The 21,599-nt window shown below is 41.9% G+C and overlaps 1 protein-coding gene across 3 annotated transcripts in view; it reads left to right on the forward strand.

Annotated features, from left to right (window-relative positions):
• Positions 1-303: 303 nt before the first annotated feature.
• The window catches only part of Tekt1 (tektin 1), a 50,305-nt gene continuing 29,009 nt past the window's right edge, over positions 304-21,599 (forward strand). For all 3 annotated transcript variants that reach the window (XR_013436281.1, XR_013436282.1, XM_078042697.1), the window contains exons 1-6: positions 304-671; positions 2,210-2,415; positions 11,195-11,360; positions 13,699-13,827; positions 14,237-14,380; positions 16,301-16,523. Coding sequence is in view for 1 of the 3 variants with exons in the window: in XM_078042697.1 (XP_077898823.1) it covers positions 2,226-2,415; positions 11,195-11,360; positions 13,699-13,827; positions 14,237-14,380; positions 16,301-16,523 (852 nt within the window). In the remaining 2 variants the exon portion in view is untranslated. The remainder of the gene's footprint in view (positions 672-2,209; positions 2,416-11,194; positions 11,361-13,698; positions 13,828-14,236; positions 14,381-16,300; positions 16,524-21,599) is intronic.

A 21,599-nucleotide genomic window follows, 5' to 3' on the forward strand; every position in this document is an offset into this window, starting at 1 on the left:
CTGTATGCTCATTCATTTAGTAAATTCTAAGCCTTGTGGGGCATATCTGCTTGGAATCCATTCCTACCCACGTACTGGTGTTAGCTATGCATTGTGTATAATCCCACACCAGCAGCTGCGCTGTGCTAGGATCCCCCCAAGGTCCTGAAGCTTCCTTTCTAAAGTTGAATGTCTGAAGCTTCTTCTTCCTACCCCGGGATAACCCCAGGAATCTCTCTTGCCCCCTCCACCTGCAGGGCTGACTCTGTGGCGGGTGGTTCTGCACCCGCCTGCGCCTGCGCTCTCCAGGGCCTGGCGGTAACACCCAGCCCGACCCCACTGTACCACGGGGGAATCCGAGACCCCGCAGGGACACAGCGGCCCGAGGTGACCCAGAACTCGATGCTGGTCACTCTGAGTGGTGGATTGCGAGGGCCCAGGGTCTGCCCCCATGGCTCTCGAGGTCCGCTGCATCCCTAAGTCTCCGGCCCTGGGACGGTGGAATTCGCGCTTGCGCAGTGTCTCCCGGCGATGCAACTTGGTGGGGGGAACCCGCCCCCTTTGCCCCGGCGACGCGTCACCAGTTGTCATGGTGACCACCTTGTTTCCCAGTTTTGCAAGAGCCGGAAGCTCCAGTTGGGGTAAGGAGGTCCCCATCTCGAGCTTGTTTAATAGTTCTTTTTGGCGCTGAGGTAAGTAGACCCAGGCGGGCCCCCTCCCCTCCACCCACCGCTCCTCGCTACCTGTACACTTGGGCCGGTTGGGGTCAGCCCTAATTTTAGGTCCCCACCCTCTGAGGGAGGGCTACCTAGACGGAGCCAGGAGACTTGGGGTCAATTTTGGGCCTCACACTAGGACAAACTTGGGAGAGGTCATAGGAGGGACTGGACTAGGGAGAAATGGGGAGACCCCAAGTGTCTGAGGGGCTGGGTGGCCTGAGGTGCTCAGCCTAGCTGAGATCTGACTTGGCTTCCAACTTTGTGTGAAGGATTCAGAAATCCAGAGGTCTCTGAGGGCAGGAGCTCAGATTTTGGGGGCGGGGGGCTGGGGTGGGGTGGGGGGCACAGCCCAGCCCTGTTTGGAGAGGGCAGCTCTTAGTCACCCACAGATGTGTGCTGAAGAGGCGGGTACCTTTTAGTCTTGATGTTGCTGCTAGAGATGGGTAGGGAGGGGGGAGGTAGGGAGGAGTTAGCTCAGTGGAGCACTTGCTTAGCCTGAGCCAGACCCTGGGTTCAATCCCCAGCACTGGGGAAAAACAATGTTGGAGACATGTTACTGCTGGCCTCTGCTGGCTGCCTTCCTTTGAATTTCCCTTCTTGTTCTTTGCCTTGGGAAGTTATTTTATTTTATTTTATTTTAATTTTTTTGGTGCTGAGGATTGAACCCAGGGCCTCATGCATGCTAGGCAAACACTCTACCACTAAGCCACATCCCCAGCCTTCAATTCTTTTATCTGTCGAATAGGCTCCAGACTGAGTTGTCAGTTTACACTAATCACACTTATTCATTAAAAAAATTTTTTATTTGTAGATGGGCACAATACCCCTATTTTACTTATTTATGTGGTGCTGAGGATCGAACTCAGTGCTCCACACAGACAAGGCATATGCTCCTCCACTGAGCCACAATCCCAACCCACATTTATTCATTTTTAAGGAAACATTTCTGGGCTCATCTGTATGGTAGAACTTAATTCCATGACTCAGTAATTTTAATGAGTCATAAAAAAGAACATATGCATTTACCAAAAGCTGCACATGAGAATAGTCATAGCATTCTCATTATACTATAAAGTGGAACAAGCCAAGAAAAAAGCAGTAGAAAAAGATGAGTTTTGATGTATTTATACAATGGCACACTACACAACAATGAGAAAGAACAACCTCAACTATGCAAATAATACAGATGAATCTTTTGAATATTGAATGAAAGAAGTCAGATGCAGAAGAATGCATAGTGTATGATTCCATTTATATTAAGTTTGAAACCAGAGGAATAATTTGGAGTATTAATGTTCAGGTTAGTGTCACCTTGTGGGGCTTAGGCAGTGACTAGTGACTGAAAAGAGGGTTGAGATGTTCCTTGATCTGGGTGCTGGCTACAGATGCGTTCATTTTGTGTGCATGGTTTGTGATGTATGCACTTTTTGATATGTCATACTTAAATAATAATTTTAAAAGGAAAAAAGTTGCTTTTTTTAACCTAAAAAAAAATGTCTGCTTTTGATCAGGTTTTGGAAATCTCAAATGGCTAAGCTACTACAATCTCCAACCAAGTTTCTGTCCTCAGAGTGGCACATCTCTAATAAGAATCAGTACCACAGGGCAGAGGCCCAGAGGTCCCAATCGGAACGCCTGGTGGCAGAAAGCCAGAGGCTTGTGGATGAAATTGATAAGACCACAAGGAAATCTCAAAGTGATGCGAACAAGAAAATTGGTAAGACCTCCCATATTCAGATGAGGCTACGGAGTTTTGGCTATAGTGTCACATTCAAGTGTGGCAATGGAGCACTCTTGAAGTATTAGGTGACATCCTGTATATTCTCCAGGCTCTGTGTTTTAGCTCACTGCCCTCAGACAGACACATAGTAACTCAGTCTGATTTTCAGCCATCTGCCAGCCATCATTGATTTTGGTACAAGTTTAGAGATCTGTGGATCTAAGCCCTGGGAATGATCAGAATCTCTGCTTTTTAGGGGCTCCTGGTTAAAGAGGAGAAAGATACAAAAGTTGATGTTCAGACTATAACCAGATAGGTGCTGGAATAGGAAAATTAAGGTAGGGATGGGATAGGAACTGGAAAACTGGGAATGTTTTCCTAGAGAGAAACATTTGAGCAGGGTCTTAAAGGAAGAATAATTTTTCTCTTGACAATTCCATACTTAAAAATGGTATTTAAAGAATAGTACCCCTAAATAAGTAAGAACAAAAATAAATATAAAGCAAAACAAGCAACATCTCCTGAACACCAAGAGATGATAGGCCAGAGGCTACAACTCAAATATCTATAGTGGCCTGGTAGGTAACAAAGGGGTTGGATGTAAGACCATAGTGAGTGGTGACAACTGATTTTCAAGCTCTAAATTTTAATGTCATTGATTCATTGAATAATTTAGAAGCTTAGCCATTTATAGTGTCATTAAAAAACATCAAGGGCTGGGGGATGTAGCTTAGTGATAAAGCATGTGTTTTGCATGTAGAAGGCCCTGGGTTTGATCTCTAGCACTGCAAAAACACAACAATAACAATAACAAAAATCACATGCTTAGGAATAAATCTAACAAAAGATGTGCAAGAGTTCTACACTGAAAATTACCACCCATTATTGTAAAAAACTAAAGTGGTTATAAATAAAAGCAAGGATATATGAGTTAATGGATTAGAAGAATCAGTATTTTAAAGATGCCAATTCTCCCTAGGTTAATCTATAAATTCACTGCAATACTAATAAAAAAAAAGTCTCAGCAGAATTTCTGATGAAATTGGCAAACTGCTTCTAAATTCATGTGGCAATACAAAGGGTCAAGCATAGACATGACTAAGTTCTAGAAGAACACAGCTGAGAGACTGTGAATTATAAGACCTATTCTTATAAAGCAATGATAATTAAGGCAATGAAATATAGGCAAGGATAGACAAATTGACATAGGAACAAATTGACAAGGATAGACAATGAGACATAGTGGAGAGCTGAGAAATAAACTTATACATTTATGTTCATCTAATTTATGATAAAAGCAATACTGTAGTGTGATGGAAAGGGATTGTCTTTTTTAACATTAAAAAAAATTTTAGATGTTGATGGACTTTTATTTTATTCATTTATTTATATTCGGTGCTGAGAATTGAACCCAGTGCCTCACACATGCTAGGCAAGCACTGCACCACTGAGCTACAACCCCAGCCACAGGATCATCTTTTCAATAAATTGGCCAGTTGGACATTCACATGAAAAAAATTATATCCCAAGCCCTACTTCATATCATGTATTAAAAAATCAAATTGAAGTGAGTGCATATCTAAATGGTAAAGATAAATTAATAAAACTTTTAGCAAACATCTTAATGACTTGGAAAAGGAAAAGATGTCTTATTTAAAAAAAACATAAAAGCAAAAAATAATAAATGAGATTAAATTAAAGAATACATTTGTTTATCAAAGACATAGGAAGAGCTGGTTGAACTTCATTAGTCATTAAGGACATGCAAATTAAAACCACAGATTAAATGTCATTACACACCCACAGTGACTGAACTGAAAAAGCAGAGGCGATCCAAAAGAAAGGAAAAAGAAAAATCTAAGCATTAGGAAGGATGTGGATTTACTGGAGCTCTCTTCTGGTGGAAGTATAAATTGTTATGACCACTTAAGAATGTTTTGGCAGCATCTACCAAAGTTGGACCTGTATAACCTTTCACCTTGCCATTCCATTTTGAGATACCAGAATCCGTCCATCCATCCATCCGTCCATCCATCCATTCTTTTATTTCTTCATCTGTTAAATAGGTCCATCTCATGCTAGATTTACCAGAGTATAAAGCTGAAGATAGACACATTTTAGTAATTGTAAGATATAAAACACAAAAGATAAGTTAATAAAATTATTCCATGTTAGCCTGGGTTAAAGCAATGGTTGGAAAGATGAAGAGCAGAGGTGATCAATAATTATCATGTTGGATCCGTGAATTAATTTTAACAATGGAAGACAAGGACAAAATAATAAAGGCAAGATGCAGGTGCATTTATGGGGAAGGAGAAGAGGTCCAAGTTGTGGTACCGAGTACAGGAAGGAGAGCAGCATGCTGGAGATGAGTGGACCTGAGTGGGAGTCAAGACTGAACCCTGGCTGAGGGAGACCTTGAATTTGGAAGGTTCAGTTCAGTAAGTAGCTGTTTAGAATTTAGGAGGCAGCATTAGGAATCTAGAAACATCACCTTAAGACAGGAAGTAGACTACTCAAAGAAGATGTTGAAAGAGAAGAAAAGAGGGCAGAGAATGAAAAGGATTTGGGGAAGTGTTGGGGAATGAGAGCTTGGGTAGAAGAACAAAAAGATCAAGGTCAGGAAGTACAAAAGATGGGGGCTCTGTGGGCAAGGAAGTCTTGTGTTGTATCCAAGTCTGTCTAAATGTCAAGGAGGCGGAGAGTTGAACAAGAAAGAATCTGAACAGGTGACTTGAAGATTATTGGGGACCTTGGAGATAACAAGTCTAATAGAGAAGGTAGTGAAGGATGCAAGTAAACTACAAAGTAAGCGGGGAGACTTCCTTTTACAGGGTGGATGGAACGCAGGCAATGGTCTCCTCTCCCTTTTCAGCTTCCAACAAAAGCAGTAAAAGATTCATGCAAGCTATGTCTCCAGAACAAGGAGATAGGTGGAAGGAAACAATAGTAGCCTAGTGATGAGAAGAATTTGGAAGCTAGAAAGCAATAAGTCAAGGGTGATACACTCAGGAATTGCAGAAGGCCAGGTGGGGTAGAGGAGAGTGAGAATGTTGCTGATTGGTGCTGAAGAAGCTCATTCAAAGCAGTCGATTTGCCAGGTTTCCATTAAATGTTCACCGTTGGATAGATCCAAGTTACTTCTGCAGGTGGAGCTTCAAGATAGAACCAGAAACCAGATGGGTTGAAAGTCTTTATCAAAAGCCCCTTCTCCACTCCACAGAAAGCTCAAAGCCAAAGGACTCAATGAGAATCTACTGCTGAATGGTGGTTCTTCCTGCTAGCTTCCAGGACAACGGTAGTGCAACTTCTTCCTCCAGACAGGGAAAACTGAAAGGTTTTTTCTATGGAGAAAATAACTGGTCCCAAAAGAAAGCTCTACCAATGCTAACCTTTGGGCGTTCTCCAGTGAGATTCCTGGACTCTGCCTGATGGTTTGTACAATAAAGCATCTGGTTGACAAGTACTGTCCTCCATAGGTGGAGCCCCTGGTTAGCCTTTTAGCACACCATTCTTAAATCAGATAAGGACCACTGTTCCAGTCAGCTCTTTGTCATTGTGATAAAAATACCTGAGGAGGACAAATTAGAGGAGGAAAAGTTTATTTTGGGCTCATGATTTCAGGAGTCTCAGACCATAGATGGCCATCTCCATTGCTCTGGGGCTGAGGTCAGGCAGAACATAATGGCAGAAGGGCTTGGTCTGGTGGAGGGAAGTTTTCAGCTCATGGTAGCCCAAAAGGAGAGAGAGAGAGAGAGAGAGAGAGAGAGAGAGAGAGAGATATCATGGATCCAGAGAGAGAGAGAGAGAGAGAGAGAGAGAGAGAGAGAGAGAGAGAGAGATCATGGATTGAGACAGAGAGAGAGATCATGGATCGAGAGAGAGAGAGAGAGAGAGAGAGAGAGAGAGAGAGAGAGAGAGAGAGATCATGGATCCAGAGAGAGAGAGAGAGAGAGAGAGATCATAGATCTAGAGAGAGAGAGAGAGAGAGAGAGAGAGAGAGAGAGATCATAGATCTAGAGAGAGAGAGAGAGAGAGAGAGAGAGAGAGATATCATGGATCCAGAGAGAGAGAGAGAGAGAGAGAGAGAGAGAGAGAGAGATCATAGATCTAGAGAGAGAGAGCGAGAGAGAGATCATGGATTGAGAGAGAGATCATGGATCGAGAGAGAGAGAGAGAGAGAGAGAGAGATATCATAGATCTAGAGAGAGAAAGAGAGAGAGAGAGAGAGAGATCATGGATTGAGACAGAGAGAGAGATCATGGATCAAGAGAGAGAGAGAGAGAGAGAGAGAGAGAGAGAGAGAGAGAGAGAGAGGTCATGGATCCAGGGACAAGGTATAATCCCAGGACATACCCCCCTGATGACCTCCTTCCTATAGCTATGCCCCACCTCTTACAGTTACTACCCAGGAATCCATTCAGATTATTAGCCCATCAAGTTGGTTAATCCACTGATGAGTTTACAGTTCTCATCATTGCCTGAAAGTCCCACCTCTGCACCTTACTGTACTGGGTACCAGGTACCTAAATCATGTGCTTTTCAAGGGGACATTTCCAAATCCAAACCATAACAATCACTAAACGTTTAAAGAAAACCTCTTTAACAGAGCAGACACCAAAACAGTCAAGCAGATGGAAACTTGGGAAATTGATTGCATTGAACAAAACACAAAATATACTATAAGCTCCTTGAGTATCAAGAGAAGATATTGAGTTGAATACAAGTTAAAGAATGGTTACTAACGTCTAGACGATCATTGTCCAATGCATGGAACAAGAAGAGGAATCTTGAAAAAGAACATTCAGTGAAAAGTTATTGGAAATTAAAAGCATGAGATCAGAAAAAAAATCTTAGACCTCCAAATAAATGTTGAAAGATAAAGTTAAAGAATCCTCAGAAAGTAGGGGTAGGAAAAGGCCAGGCACGGTACATGCCTATAGACCTATCTGGTTGGGAGGCTGAGGTGGGTAGATCCTTTGAAGAGTTCAAGACCAGCCTGGGCAATAACCTGAGTGAAATCCTATCTCAAAAACAAAAACAATTTGAGAAAGTAGAAGAAAAAAGAAAGAAAATAGATAACAGGAGAGGAAAGATAAAGGAATTAGAGGAACCCTTTGGAAGGCTTAATAATTAATAGAAATTCCAGCAAGAGCATAGAGAAAATGGAGGGGAAGAAATCATCTATGACAGAATACAAGACAATTTCCTGGAACCAAAGGACCTAAATTTTCAGATTAAAAGTTCATGCCTGGTGTCTGGTACAACTAAATAAAGTTGGCACTAGTATAAAATTTTAGAACACCAAGAAAACAGAGAAATCCCTAAAAGTTTTCAGAGTGGAGAAAACAGATTACATAAAAAAAAAGTCAGGAATCAGATTGGATTCAGACTTCTCAACAAAAACCCTGGGAAGTAGAAGAAAATGGAGCCAAGCCATCAGAATTCTCAATGGAAAGGATTTACAACCTATGAACCAGTGCATAGTCAAATATCATCAAAGGGTGAGGGTAGAACACGTGTGGATTTAGATTTGCAAGTTCTTAAATATTTTAACCGTAGAGGCATCCATTTCTTAGGAAGTTGCCAAAGGATGTGCTTCTGCAAGTTGAAAGAGTAATTCAAAGAGGAGGGAGAAATGCAATCTAGGAAATGGGAGTCCAGCTCATGAGAAGTGTGAAGCAAAGTCATAAGATGGTAATCCTTCAGAATGTTATGGCTAGATTGCAATAAATCACCTAGTTGATCTGAAGACAGGAGACAGAACCATCTTTATTCACCAAATGGCAATCCGGATTCATCAGCTGGTGGGCTGTAATGCCAGATTCGTGGGACCCCAATAGACTTCCAGGAGCCAAATCCGATGCAATCACACAAGAGTCTTTATTGCAAGCTCGAGCCTGGACTCACAACCGTTTCGACGCAGCGGTCCCAGGGAGTGAGTCCCGTCCTTTGTTCAGTGAGGATTTATATTTTTTGGGGAGGGATACTCTATGCATCACAACATCACACAGCAAATCATTCCATACAGAGGGAAAATCAAACAACAACTCTTAACATTGATTAGTACATTCACTGGCAGGAACAAATTGGGTAGGGGTGATTGGATAGTACAAGAGGGGGATTCCTTTGAACTGATTGGTTTAAGCCACGAGGGGTGTACGTGCTGAACTACATGGTTTCCCAGCATGTTATTAACCACCACAAACTACTGGGGGGTCATCTGGCATCCCAGATATTTTCCCTGTCTCATGCTGATTGGTGGTTGGTAGGGGGTTGCTATGGATCCTCACCTAGCCTGACTGAGTCAGGGACACCTGGCGCTGCAGATCTCTCCTGTTATTTACAGACAAACAACTCAGCAGGGTGGCTATCTGCCTAGAAAGGCTCTGTGGGTTTTTCCAAGGACAAGGGTCATGCTCCCTTCCTTGAGGTAGAAGCTGCTGTTATTTATTTATTTTCAAAAGTTGAGTCACATCAGTTTCTCAGGCCAAGGGGCAGGCTGCAAGTCTACACCCTTCAAACCCCTCTAAGGGTTAGAGTACACATTTATAGTCCCAAACCACATTAAGTGTAAGTGGCTGTTGCTATGATTCAAGACCATAAACAATCATCACGAGATCTAAAATCATCAGCAGAATGGGAAGTGGGTCAAAACGACCCTAGTTGAGTACAGTTAAAGAATGGGTTATGAACTCCCATTTTTTCCCCGTATACAGATTGTTCATAACCCACTTGAATCAAATGTATGAAATATGATATGTCAAGAGCTATGTAATGTTTTGAACAACTAATAATAATAATAAAAAAAGAAAGTACCAGAAAGATGAGAGAGTGATTTCCAAGCCAGAGAGTGGAGGGGCATTCTGGGAGGAGAAAATGAAAGAAAGAAAGAAAGAAAGAAAGAAAGAAAGAAAGAAAGAAAGAAAGAAAGAAAGAAAGAAAGAAGGGAGGGAGGGAGGGAGGGAGGGAGGGAGGGAGGGAGGGAGGGAGGGTGGGAGGGAGGGAGGGCGGGAGGAAGGAAAGAAAGAAAGAAAGAAAGAAAGAAAGAAAGAATAAAGAAAGAGAGAGAAAGAATGGTTACTAATGTCTGGACAATCATTGCCCAAGAAAAATGGGAACCCAAAAGAGAACAATTTCATATTGTATAAGAACTGCCATTTTGTGTTGCCAAACACACGAGACTAAGCAACCGTTGATGGGCACAGAGGTGGGGTGTTGCCATGGGAGAAGCATTTCTTACATGACATAGAGTCTCAGGGTAAAATGGAGTCTGTTTAGTCATTGCCCACATAGCCTGGCCCCTAACAAGAAAACTAGAGAGCCAGAAAGGATTCTGGGAGAGATGCCTCCAAAGAAGAAGCAAAATGGATTGGAACATATTCAGAGGATACTTAAGGTCCTGTCAGAAAGTTAATAATAAATAAATAGAAAGTGAATAATAAATAAATAGAAAGTGAATAATAAATAAATAGAAAGTGAAACAATCATTACCATAACCATTTTGCTGTCTCTGTGTATCCCACAATACAGTGTAAACTTCAAATATACACAATAAAATGTACCTAAGAAAAATAAGAGTCATTTTACAGAAAGGAAAACTGATAGTTTTACAACCAATACACTATGAATTTACAATTCGAATAGCAAACTGCTCATTCTGAACTCATTATGTACTATGTGGTTTTCCTACTATAATCAGTTATCTTTTACTTAAAGTGCTTAGTAAAAAAAAATGGAATATTGTAAGAAATTTATTATAGCATAGTATACTACATGATTCAGGTGCAAATGATATTTACAAACTTACAAAAATATGACTAGACAATAAGTCATTATTTAATGAAAAGATGATGCAAATATATTGGGAGATGGAAGGATCATGTTGTTTGAGTTGGTTAAAAGCAAATCATGCCAGATGTGGTGGCACATTCCTATACTTCCAGCTACTCAGGGGTCTGAGACAGGAGGATCACCAATTTGAGGCCAGCCTGGGCAACTTACTGAGAACCTGTCTCAAAATAAGAAATTAAAAGGGCTGAAGATGCACCTCAGTGGTAGAGTATCCTGGGTTCAATCTGCAGTACATTTAAAAACAAACAAAACCAAAACAATCCCCCCCCCAAAAAAATCCCCAAAACAAAACAAAGAAAAGAAAATCAATATATTTCATCATAGGAAATCAATAGATTCAATATTAAACTAATAATGTATAAATATCAGTGTAAGCAAATGCTAGAAGAAATAATAAAAGTGTTTAACTTGGTTGCTCCCTGAGAGTGGGAGTCTGTGCATATGGGTCAGAGAATTGTAATTTGTGATACTTGTTGGACTTTTCAAGCAATATACATTTATATCCTTGATAAAATGAAAAGTTATTCCAAACAGTGGGCATTGAAGAATTAGCGTAGAATGATAAATCTGATGTTTAATGTGGGAAGGACTGTCTTCCTTTCTGTTAATAAGCATCTGTAACGATAAAAAAAAAAAATGCTCCAAGAAGCACTAAGAAGAAATGAACATGTCTCAGGTGGTTTCTCAATAGTCCTCTAGGTTCGAAGTCAGTGGTTGGCTGGGGCCGGGGTGCAGCTCAGTGGCAGAGCGCTTGCCTGTTGCCTCACATGCGCAGGCCCTGGGTTCCATCTTTGCAAAAGCAGAAAAGCTCACAGCAGAGAGAAATATGCAAGAGAAATATACTACCCACTGTAGGGGGAAAGAAGAAAAGTGATCTTTTGAGAGTCCATTAACCCTGGGGTAACTTCTCTGTGTGCTTCAGAACAGAGACTCGAGGAAGTCAGGTTCTGGAAGAAGGAGTTAGATGACAAACTTGAGCAGCTTGTGAATGAAACTGATGATCTACTCAATTATAAGATACGAGTGGAAAAATCCCTGGAGAGCTTTAAAGAGCCCTTGTTCATCACCGAGAGGTGCCTGGCTTACAGGTAGGAGGGGAGTTTCCTCAATGAGTCATCTGCTCTGGGAAGCGCCATGCTAGGTAGCAAGAGCTGATTGTGCCAGGTGGTGGGTTAGAGTGATGCAGATGAGCAGGTGTTCCTTTAGCACCTGCAATTGCCCATGGTGCTGGGCAGTGGGAGAAGTTTATTGGGTTTGGTTCATGTCTAAATTCTGCTCTTAAATAACTTATTATAAGTTAGGGCTAAATTTGGTTGTGAATATCAGAAAACTGTAAAATGACATTAAACTCAAACAAAAATAATTTCTGTCTTACATTTAAGTGGTGTAGAGGTGGTCCGTTCAAGTTGGGATGATATGCCACAGTTTGAAGGTTCCAGGCTTTTTTTCTATATTGTTGTTTCTCTGCCCATGGCCTTAGTTCCCCCAGATTACTTCATGATTTAAGATGGCAGTTGGAGATCCAGCCATCATATCTACACTCTCCAGCAGGTAGGAATAAGTAGGATTTGGCATTCACCATTTCTCCTTGCATGCCACTGACCAGAACTTAATCACATGGGCACACCAGTAAAAGCTAAGAAGTGATTGTATTTATTTCAGGCAACCAGGTGCTTAGTTAAAAAAAATTTAGGGGTTTTATTGCCAAAGTGAGTACAGATATTATAGCTCTCGAGAGACAATAAATCTGCCTGTGATCCAGGGAGCCACACAGAGGCACTTTGTAATCCAGAGATCACTATACATGCATACCTTTTTATTATTATTTTTCTTCTGTAAACCTGGGGAGATGCCGATTTCCAGACCTGTTCCCTGTTGGCAGCCCTAGCTGGAGCATCCCGATAGGCCTTCTAGCTGTGAGGATAGCCCCGTCAATCTAGCATATCCTCCACACTGGCTACCGAGTGACTTTTTCCAAATGTAGGTTTGTATAGGTCACCCCCATGCTTCAAACCTTTTAATTAGAATCCCAGGCTCTAAAGGCTTCAAGATAAAGCTCAAGCTTCTTATCACAGCAAACAAATGGCGATGGGGTCCCCAATGACCTCTCCAGGCCACAGTAGGGGCTTAGGAGTGCTGAGCGTTTGCAGTTTCCCAAACCAAAAAAAAAAAAAAAACAGTTTCCCTGTTCCCTTCACGATCCAGGTATGTGCAGCAACTCCCACCGCCGCCCCCCCCACCCCCGCCCCCAGCCAGATTTAGAGGCATGTGAAACAAAGGTGAGTGGCAGCTGACCAATTTGCTCAAGCCCACACCCAATTTGCTCATGTCTAATCCTAATGATAATTTAGAGGCTGTTAAATTTATTTAGGATGTACTTACTATGTGCCAGGGACTGTACTGTAAGCTTTTTATCTCATTTGCTCCTTGACATACCCCTACAAAGTACTCATAGTTATCCCCATTTTACAGAAGAGGAAACCAAGGCACAGATGAGTTATGTAATGTGCCTCAGGACACACAGCCAGTGGTCAGGAGAGCTTTCCTTCCAGCCATGATCATGCAACATAGAAAAGAATAAAGCATGGAGTAGGTTTGGGGAATGAAATAGCACGGTGATTGAAAGCATGTATAATACCCAGTTTGTGCCACTGGGTAAATTACTTAACCTGTCTGAGACTCAGTTTTCCTGATCTGTACTTGAAAAGGTTAAGCAGGAATATTTATATAAAAACCCAGTGCCTGTCACTGTGCTCCATGCTCACTGCGGTAATATTGAATGTAAACTCAGTGTTATAAAAATATTTATTAAAATATTTATTAAAAGAAAATATCTCACTAAATTCAATTCCTCGTCAAAGATGAGGATCAAGGAAGGAAACACATGTCGGAAATCCTAAGTCAAAAGACAATGTTCTCTCCGTGTATGCTGGCCATGCCTGTAATCCCAGTGACTCAGGAGGCTGAGGCAGGAGGATCACAAGTTTAAAGCCAGCCTCACCAATTTAGTGAGACCCTCAGCAACTTCATGAGATCATGTCTCAAAAAAAAAAAAAAAATTTGAGGATGTACCTCAGTGATAAAGTGCCCCTGGGTTAGATCTCCTGTACTCCTCCCCGAAAAGGCAATATTTCCAATGAATAGGTAAAAGGATGAGGCTTCAGGATCAATGGCCAAATTAAGGGGGGAAAAGTCCATTTGACATTTTTCAGACCCAATGACCAGTCCCCATTCAATTGTCTTTCCTTGAGTTTTGGGTATTTTGAAGTGGGACAGACACCAACTAGTGTCCATCTTCAAGTGTGTCACACGGAAGGATCTGGTGATACCCAAGTCGGTCGTCCAGGTACCTTTAAGGGTCCTGATGTGGGCAGATACCAAACTGTCCCTGCATGCATTGGCTGACCGGCCTCTCCCCCTGGCCAGGGAGAAGCGTGTGGGCATCGACCTGGTGAATGACGAAGTGGACCAGGAGTTGCAGAAGGAGGCGGAGATCATCCGGGGTGTCATGGCCCTGCTGACCCGTACTCTTGAGGAGATAACAGAGCAGATTAGGTATCGCCTTCTGGGCCTGCCCTCCGAGTCTCCACTGTGAATTTCGAGAACAAGTGGTGCCCACCAAGGCTAGCTCCAGAGGACTGGGGTTCAGCACCCCCCCCTGGGGTGGTGGGGGAGGGTGGGCTGGTTTCACTGGTGGTGATGAACTAGGGGACACTGGAGCCCACTGCTGCCAGGCCTGACCCCTTATATAAAAAAAAAATGTCACCGTGGAAGGGAAGATCTTGAAGTCCAGGTTTGGTTATGTCAAGCCACCAATCATCAAATGGCCACGTGGGTGTGTGTTGGTGGGATGGGGAGGTGGGGATGGAAGTGTGGCCACCCTGTCGCAGACCTGGTCCCAAGAAGCTGTAGGTGCCACTTGGGCTTTCCAGAGGGAGAAACCCAGCTTATTCTCTCCCTTCAGGCTGAACCGTTCTGCCAAGTACAATCTGGAAAGGGATCTGAAGGACAAGTTTGTGGCTTTGACCATTGATGACATCTGCTTCTCACTCAACAATAACTCACCAAACATCAGATATTCTGAAAACGTCCTGAGGATCGAACCCAAGTAAGTGAGGCCCTGATGCTGGCCTGGTCCCTGCTGGTCATGTCCCAGACCCCTTCAGGCAGGCAGGACCTGACAAAGCATCCTACCGACAGCCAGGAACTGGGGAGAGGCAGGCTCAGGGCAAAGATGGGCACTGACTAGTGCCCACCCAGACACAGTGCCCAGAGGCTCCTCTCTCTGAAAAAGTCTGCTGTTACACCTTCTTTTACCTATTTATGTTTTTAAAAAGTAAAAGATCCTAAAAACATAAAAGATGAGTTAATAATTTCCCTCTACCTTTCTTTTTCCATCTTTCACCCTCCAAGATAACCAGTGTAACCTGTGGGCTCATACAAATAGTTGTATGCACACTCACCCACACAAGTATATTTTGTTTAGTTTGCAAGGATGAAAATATACTTCATACCTCTTCTGTAACATCTAACTTGCAATTTTCAATTAATATTAACTCACAGACTTAACTAATTCTGATTTTAAAAAAATCACTTTGAAATAACTATACATACAGAAAAGTACACAATACTGTACAGTTAAGTGGATTGTATTATAACAATACAATAATATCTTATGCTGTATAACAGTTTACTCCAAAATTTAGCAGCTTGAAACAATAAACATTTTTTTTCCCCCATGGTTTCAGTGGGCTGAAAGCTGAGGCACTGCTTAGCTGGGTTGAGGTCAAGCTGGCTGGTGGGGCTGCAGCCCATCTAAGGTCCACTTCCAAGATGACTTGTGATGGCAGGCCTGGGTTCCTTGCCACACAAATTTCTCATGAGATGACAGTCTCATGACATGACAGCGGACTTCTCCCACATTGAGTGATCTAAAAGAAAAAAGAGAGGGAGGGGGCCAGGGTTGTGGCTCAGTGGTACAGCGCTTGCCTAGCATGCATGAGGCACTGAATTCGATCCCTGGCGCCAAATAAAAACAAATAAAATAAAGGTATTGTGTCCATCTACAACTCAAAAAATAAAGAGGGAGGTGGAGGGAGAGGGAGAGAACCCAAGACAGAGGCCACAGTTCTTTTTATACCCTAATCCCAGGGCTGACATCTCATCTTTCTACTTGTGAGAAATAAGCCAGGTTCCTCCCATACTCCAGGTGAGGAGACTACACAAAGATGGGATGACCAGGAGACAGGGATCACTGGGGATCAGCTCAGAGGCTGCCTCCAATCACAAAGTGGACAATCCTCATGTAATCAACAACCAGGGCAAGAAAGAAAACATCTCTACCCCTTCACCACCACAGAAACCCTTCCAGTCCCCTTCTGACGAATACTTTTATCTTTTCCCTAAATATAGCCACTCTCCTCTCTTCTAAAAGGTTTGTTTTGTCTGCTTTTTATTACACAGCATTATATATATATATATATATATATATTCCATATCTGTTTTCTTGCAATTAACTTTGTTTTGAGATTCGTCAATGCTGTCAAAGTTCCTCATCAAACTAGCAATTATTTCTCCCTCCTCCTCCTCCTCCTCCTCCTCCTTCTCTTTGTATTTGTATGGGCTCATCGTTTCCTATGTTATCTAGTTTGTTACAACCCATTACTATTTATTATTCTGATGCTCAATTTGTTCCTAGCCGTGTGATCTAGACCAAGTTACTTCATTTTTCCAAGACTTAGTTTGCTTCCTCTGTAAAAAAGGGTTATAAAAGTTAGCTCACTAGGCTGTTCTGAGGATTAAATGAGGCAATGTCTATAAGATGCCTGTCCAGTGGGAAGTTTCCCAAAGATATTGCCATTGACAGACCGCTGTTCTCTCTCCCTGGAGACAGGAAGAACATGCTAGGTGCTTCTGCTGGTGAAGGTAGACTTAACTTCCAGAGCATTTCCGGGGCTCGGGCCCCTCCCCGCCCCTCTTCCCCGGTGCCGACGTGCTGTGAATGGCTGAGTGTGTGGGTTGGTTTCAGCTCGGTGAGTCTGGAAGACTGGTTGGACTTCTCCAACACCAACGTGGAGAAGGCTGACAAGCAGAGGAACAATTCCCTGGCCCTGAAGGCCCTGGTGGACAGCATCCTGTCCCAGACGACCAGCGACCTGCGCAAGCAGTGTGAGGTGGTGGACTTGGCATTCGAGAACGGGCTGAAGGTGATCAAGGACGCCAGGGACAAGCTGGCTACTCATCTGGCCAAGGTGAGGCCCCTGGGGGTCGGGGACAGAGAAGAGTGGGTTTGGGAGTTTTGCCATGGAACCAAAAAGGCCATCTGGGCTGGGCCACTGTCGTCCTGGTGTACGTCATGAAATAGGGTCATTTGCATCTCTTCATCTTAGCAGCAGGCTTTGGGTTTGGGGGGACTGGAGTGTGACCTTTCCCCACTCTGGGTCTCCACTGTCAGAAAGCAGAGATACGAAGAATACAGCACAGAGGCAGGAGATGGGAGGCTTGGGGGTCCGGCTGGCTCTCTGACATCCCAGGCTTTAGCCCTTTTTATGTGACATGGAGATATGAGCTGCCTGGTCTCAGACATCTTTTATGACTCTGAACTCCCATGAGTTGATGCTACCGGCTTCTCCCAACCCAGCTGTCACTCTGGGCCTCTGGCCAGTTGTCCCTCCCATTATCTAGGTGTGCTCGTAAACTAGCTTTTGGGGTTGGGGGCAGGAGGGGAAAAAGGCTCTGAGTTGTGGAATTTGCAGATTTCCATGGTGTAAATATTTCCACTGTGGTCAGTTTTTGAGCTACCTATTTAACAATGGGCGGGCAGAGTTGCTGAATACCTAACAACCAGGCTCTAGCACAACTTCCTCACCATCCCATCCTGGATCCTGATGACCAGCACCCCCGACCCGCACCCCAGGCTAAGCCATCTAGAGGAATGGAGCTATATTTGGTCCAAATGTAAGAGTTGGGGGCCAAACTCCAGTCTGGTGATAGCTAGCTGGGTTCCTTTTAGCAGACACCTCAAGCTTTCTGAGCCCCTTGCCTCAACTCCAACACGGGAGTTGGGGCTCTGCATATTCCAGAGAAACAGAGTCTAGGGAACCCGAGTCCAACACAGTGCAAGCCATACACGTCATTTTACATTTTCAAGTAGCCACTTTTTTAAAAAAGCAAAAAGAAACAGGTAAAATCAATTGTTATGTTTTATTTAACCTACTATGTAAAAAAAACCCAAACAAAACCCTTTTACTTTAACATATCATCAACATAACAAGTGATATATATTAATTTCAGGGGGAGTAGGGCGGGGAGTGCTGGAGTTTTAGCCCTGGGGCTCTTTACCACTGATCTACATCCTCAGTACTTTTTAGCTTTTGAGACAGGATCTTGCTAAGTTGCTGAGGGTCTCACTAAAGTTGCTGAAACCGGCCTTGAACTTATGATGCTCCTGCCTCAGCCTCCCAAGTCACTGGGATTTCAGACATGCACCACTGTGCCTGGTTATTTTACCTTTTTTTTTTTTTTTTTTTAAACCAAGAGGTGTATAGCCATCCCTTGATATATGTAGGGACTTATTGCAGGACCTTCCTTGCATACCAAAATTTGTGGATGCTGAGTGGTTTTGTATAAAAATGGTGTAGTATTTGCAGCTAATATACATACATCTTCCCATACACTTCAGTTCATCTCCAGATAATTTATAATCTATAGTGGTATAATACTATGTAAATAGCCGTTACACTGTATGGTTTATGGGATAATGACAAGAAAAAAGTCTGTATGTACTCAGTATAGACATGATTGTTTTCCAAATATTTTCTGTCCATGGCTGGTTGAAATTGGTAGATGCAGAACCTGAGGATGCAGAGGACTGTCATTTGACACTAACAGCACAGCTCAGTTAGGGTTAGGCACATGTCACACGCTCAGTGGTCACATGTGACCAGTGGCTGCTAGGTTAGTCTTCACTGTGGAAGGGTGTAAGAAGGTTCTTATAAGAGGGATGGGCTTAGAGACTGTGGGCATCAAAATTTAATCCGAAATCATTTTAATATTCAGAACAGTTGTGGTGTAAGAGAAAGAATGTATATAATATATGTATATACATACATATATGTATATACATATATATACATACACACACACACACACACACACACACTTTTTTTTTTTTTTTAAGTTGAATTTCATCAAATGCAAAGGCCTGAGGAGTTAACAGGGGAAATCACTTAGGCCTCCTAAGAGCTAAAATATTCAAAATCCAACTAAGAGATTTAGCTACCTAGAGGGGGGTGGCATTGTTATGTGAACGGAAGGATTAGGGCATGTGTGCTTTGAATAACTCTGAGGCCCTTCACCCTTATTTGGAGGCCACCAACCTAGGTTTTATAAGAAAAGAGTCTGCCTGGCTGTCATCTTGCTAGAAGCCTCCTTGGTCATGGGGGACTCACCAAGCTCAAAAGGAGACGTCCAAATTAAACACAGAATAACCTTCACTTTGTTTGTAATGACACAATTGTTTTCTTATAGGGCAAAACGTATATTAACCTCAGACTTACAATTAAGTCTAGAATTTTTTTTCTTTTTGGGGTACTGGAGATTAAACCCAAGGCCTTGTCCATGAGAGGCAGGCACTCTACCATCTCAGCTATATTCCCAGCCCTAGTCTAGGAATTTTTAAGATAATGTAGCACTGAGGTAGCCAACTGTTTTGATGAAAAGGTCAAGTTGGAAGTATTTTAGGCTTTCTGGGAAAAGAGGAAAAAAATAAAGGATATTATGTTGGTATTTAGTAAGAAAGAAAACAAATTTCCACAAATTCATTTGTGAAATTCAAAATAGAGTAGTAATAATGACACAAACACAAACATATAGTAATACAGGTCTACTAAGAGGAAGAAGGGAATTATGTTTTAGAGAGAAATGTAACATATTGCTTTGTTGGGATTCAAAGTTAATGTTTTCTATAAATTCGTTTGCAAATATTCATCTGTTAATGTTGATCTGTAGTGAGACTTGACATAATCCATCTCTGAAAATATCTTTGCATTCAGATAGGTACTGCCAATCTATGCTAACAAGTTGTGAGCATATGATTTTAATTGAACATATTCATTACTTGGAAGGCATTTATAGAATGCTGTGAGAGTCTTCCGGTGTTTGCTTTTTAGCATATCATTCATTACCTTTCAGATTAATCACTTCCCATTGAAGATGAGGTAGAAGCTCCTTAACTGAACAAGTTAAGTGGATTTTGAAGTATGAAATTTCCTTTGGACTTGCTGTGAGGTCCAAGAAAACACTACTGGAACTTGGAGAATATTTGTTGCAGATTTCTGTGGGAGTAGTGGTCTTGCTTCTTGTTTTAACATTTGCTAGCACAGGAAATGCATAAAGCAGGACATCATTTGTAATTAAAATCATGGTTAGTTTTTGAAATGACTTAGGTTGGAATCCTCAAGAAATATGAAGTCTGTGGTATCTTTTTTTAAAAAAAATTTTTTTAGGGTGATTTTTTTTTTTTTTAAAATGTCAATCTTGGTCCTGAGCTAAAATTAACCACAAGAAAATCTTACCACTACTGAGACATTGAATTACTGAGTGGTAGGACATACTAGGATATTCAACTTCTATTTCTGACAAAAATTCACAGAAATATAATGGTTGAGAGCTAATGAAGCTCACTGTTGTGGATGCTGGCTCAATATCACAGGATAGATCCAAATATTTTCTTAGAAGTTCCTTCTGATGAATAATACAATGATAGGCTCTAAATAACGTATTTTTCGCACGCTCTATAAATTTGTTCAGCCAAGCCTTTTTCTGTTCAACACCACTTCTTAGCAGATTCCACTTCATGCTGTACTTAATTAGCATTTTCTCTACTTTTTGGAAATACTTATGTCATGCAGAATATATTCATAGAGCTATTTATCTACTTACTTCAAACTCAGCATTGACTCCCTGAGTAAAGGTCACTAGGCAGTATCAGAACACCTGTCAACTCATTGAGGAGAACCATCTCTAAATGACTTGCCTTTTTTCTTAATTGATTATTAATCTACTCCCTATGCCCTCAACACTTTGCAATCGTTCTATAGAAAGACTAATGGTCTCAAATAAGTTTATATTCTCTGGACACATTTCCTTAGTCACTGCAGTCAAACATAATTTCATTAGCTAGCAAATGACTTTCCTTGCCTGCCTAACGAATGAGCCATTGGGAACTTTAATTTGATTGTAGCCTCATTTTCATTTTTGAGATGCTCTGCAGTGATGAGATACTCTATTTTAAAATTTTCTAATTTTTCTGATCATTGCTTTCCTGTGAGTTGAGATTATTGCGATCAATGCTTAGTCTGAAAACTTATTGTACTTTTTCGGCACAGCTGCAGTGTCATCGGCTAATACATGCACTGATTTGACATCTAATTCATTAACAAAACCTATGCTCCACTGGGCCATTAAAATGCATCACATGAAGCCCAATTTTCTTGTTTTAACATGATGGGTATGCTCTGTGCTATGGTTTGACTGTTTAATGACCGTTCCAAAATTTATTTTGAAACTCAATCTCAATCAACAGTGTTAAAAGATGGAACTTCAGGAGCGATCCCAATGGATGGGATGAAAGCCTTAATAAAGAGCCAGATGGAACTAGTAAGGCCTTTTTGCTCTTCTGCCATCCACATGGGTGGGTGGTCATTCATCTCCACTTAAGGTCTTTGCAACAGGGTACCATTTTGAAACAGAGAAAGTAGCCCTCAACAGACACTGAATCTGCTGGTGCCTTGTCCTTGAACTCCCTAGCTCCAGAATTACGAGAACCGAATTTCTGTTCTTTATAAATTATCCAGTTTCAGGTATTTTAAAAACAGCAGCAGGAATGGACTAAGACATACTGGAAATAAAACAAGAAAACAAGATGTCATGGTATGTGTGGTGATACGTGGCTGGAAAGCTCTCAAGTTACATCCATGTCACTGTGATTTGCAGTCCTCTGGGCAACAGTGCAAAGCAACCACATACAGTCTGTTGCAACCCCTTGGCTCTGCCATTGTAGTTCAAAAGCAGACAGAAATAAACGAGTGAGCATGGCTGGGTTCCAATACCACTTTATTTATTGACACTGAAAACTGAGCTTTATGTAATTTCCACATGACATGAAATATTCTGCTTCTGATTGTTTCAACCATTTATAAATGTAAAACTTCTAAGTGAATAAAAAATAAGCCACAGTCTCAGGTGAAATATTTGCAGGGAACCTATCTGATAAAGGACTATTATCCAAAATATACAAAGGACTCTTAAAACTCAACAATAAGGAA

This window comes from Ictidomys tridecemlineatus, chromosome 3, assembly GCF_052094955.1.
Source record: "Ictidomys tridecemlineatus isolate mIctTri1 chromosome 3, mIctTri1.hap1, whole genome shotgun sequence".
Classification (NCBI taxonomy): Eukaryota; Metazoa; Chordata; class Mammalia; order Rodentia; family Sciuridae; genus Ictidomys; species Ictidomys tridecemlineatus.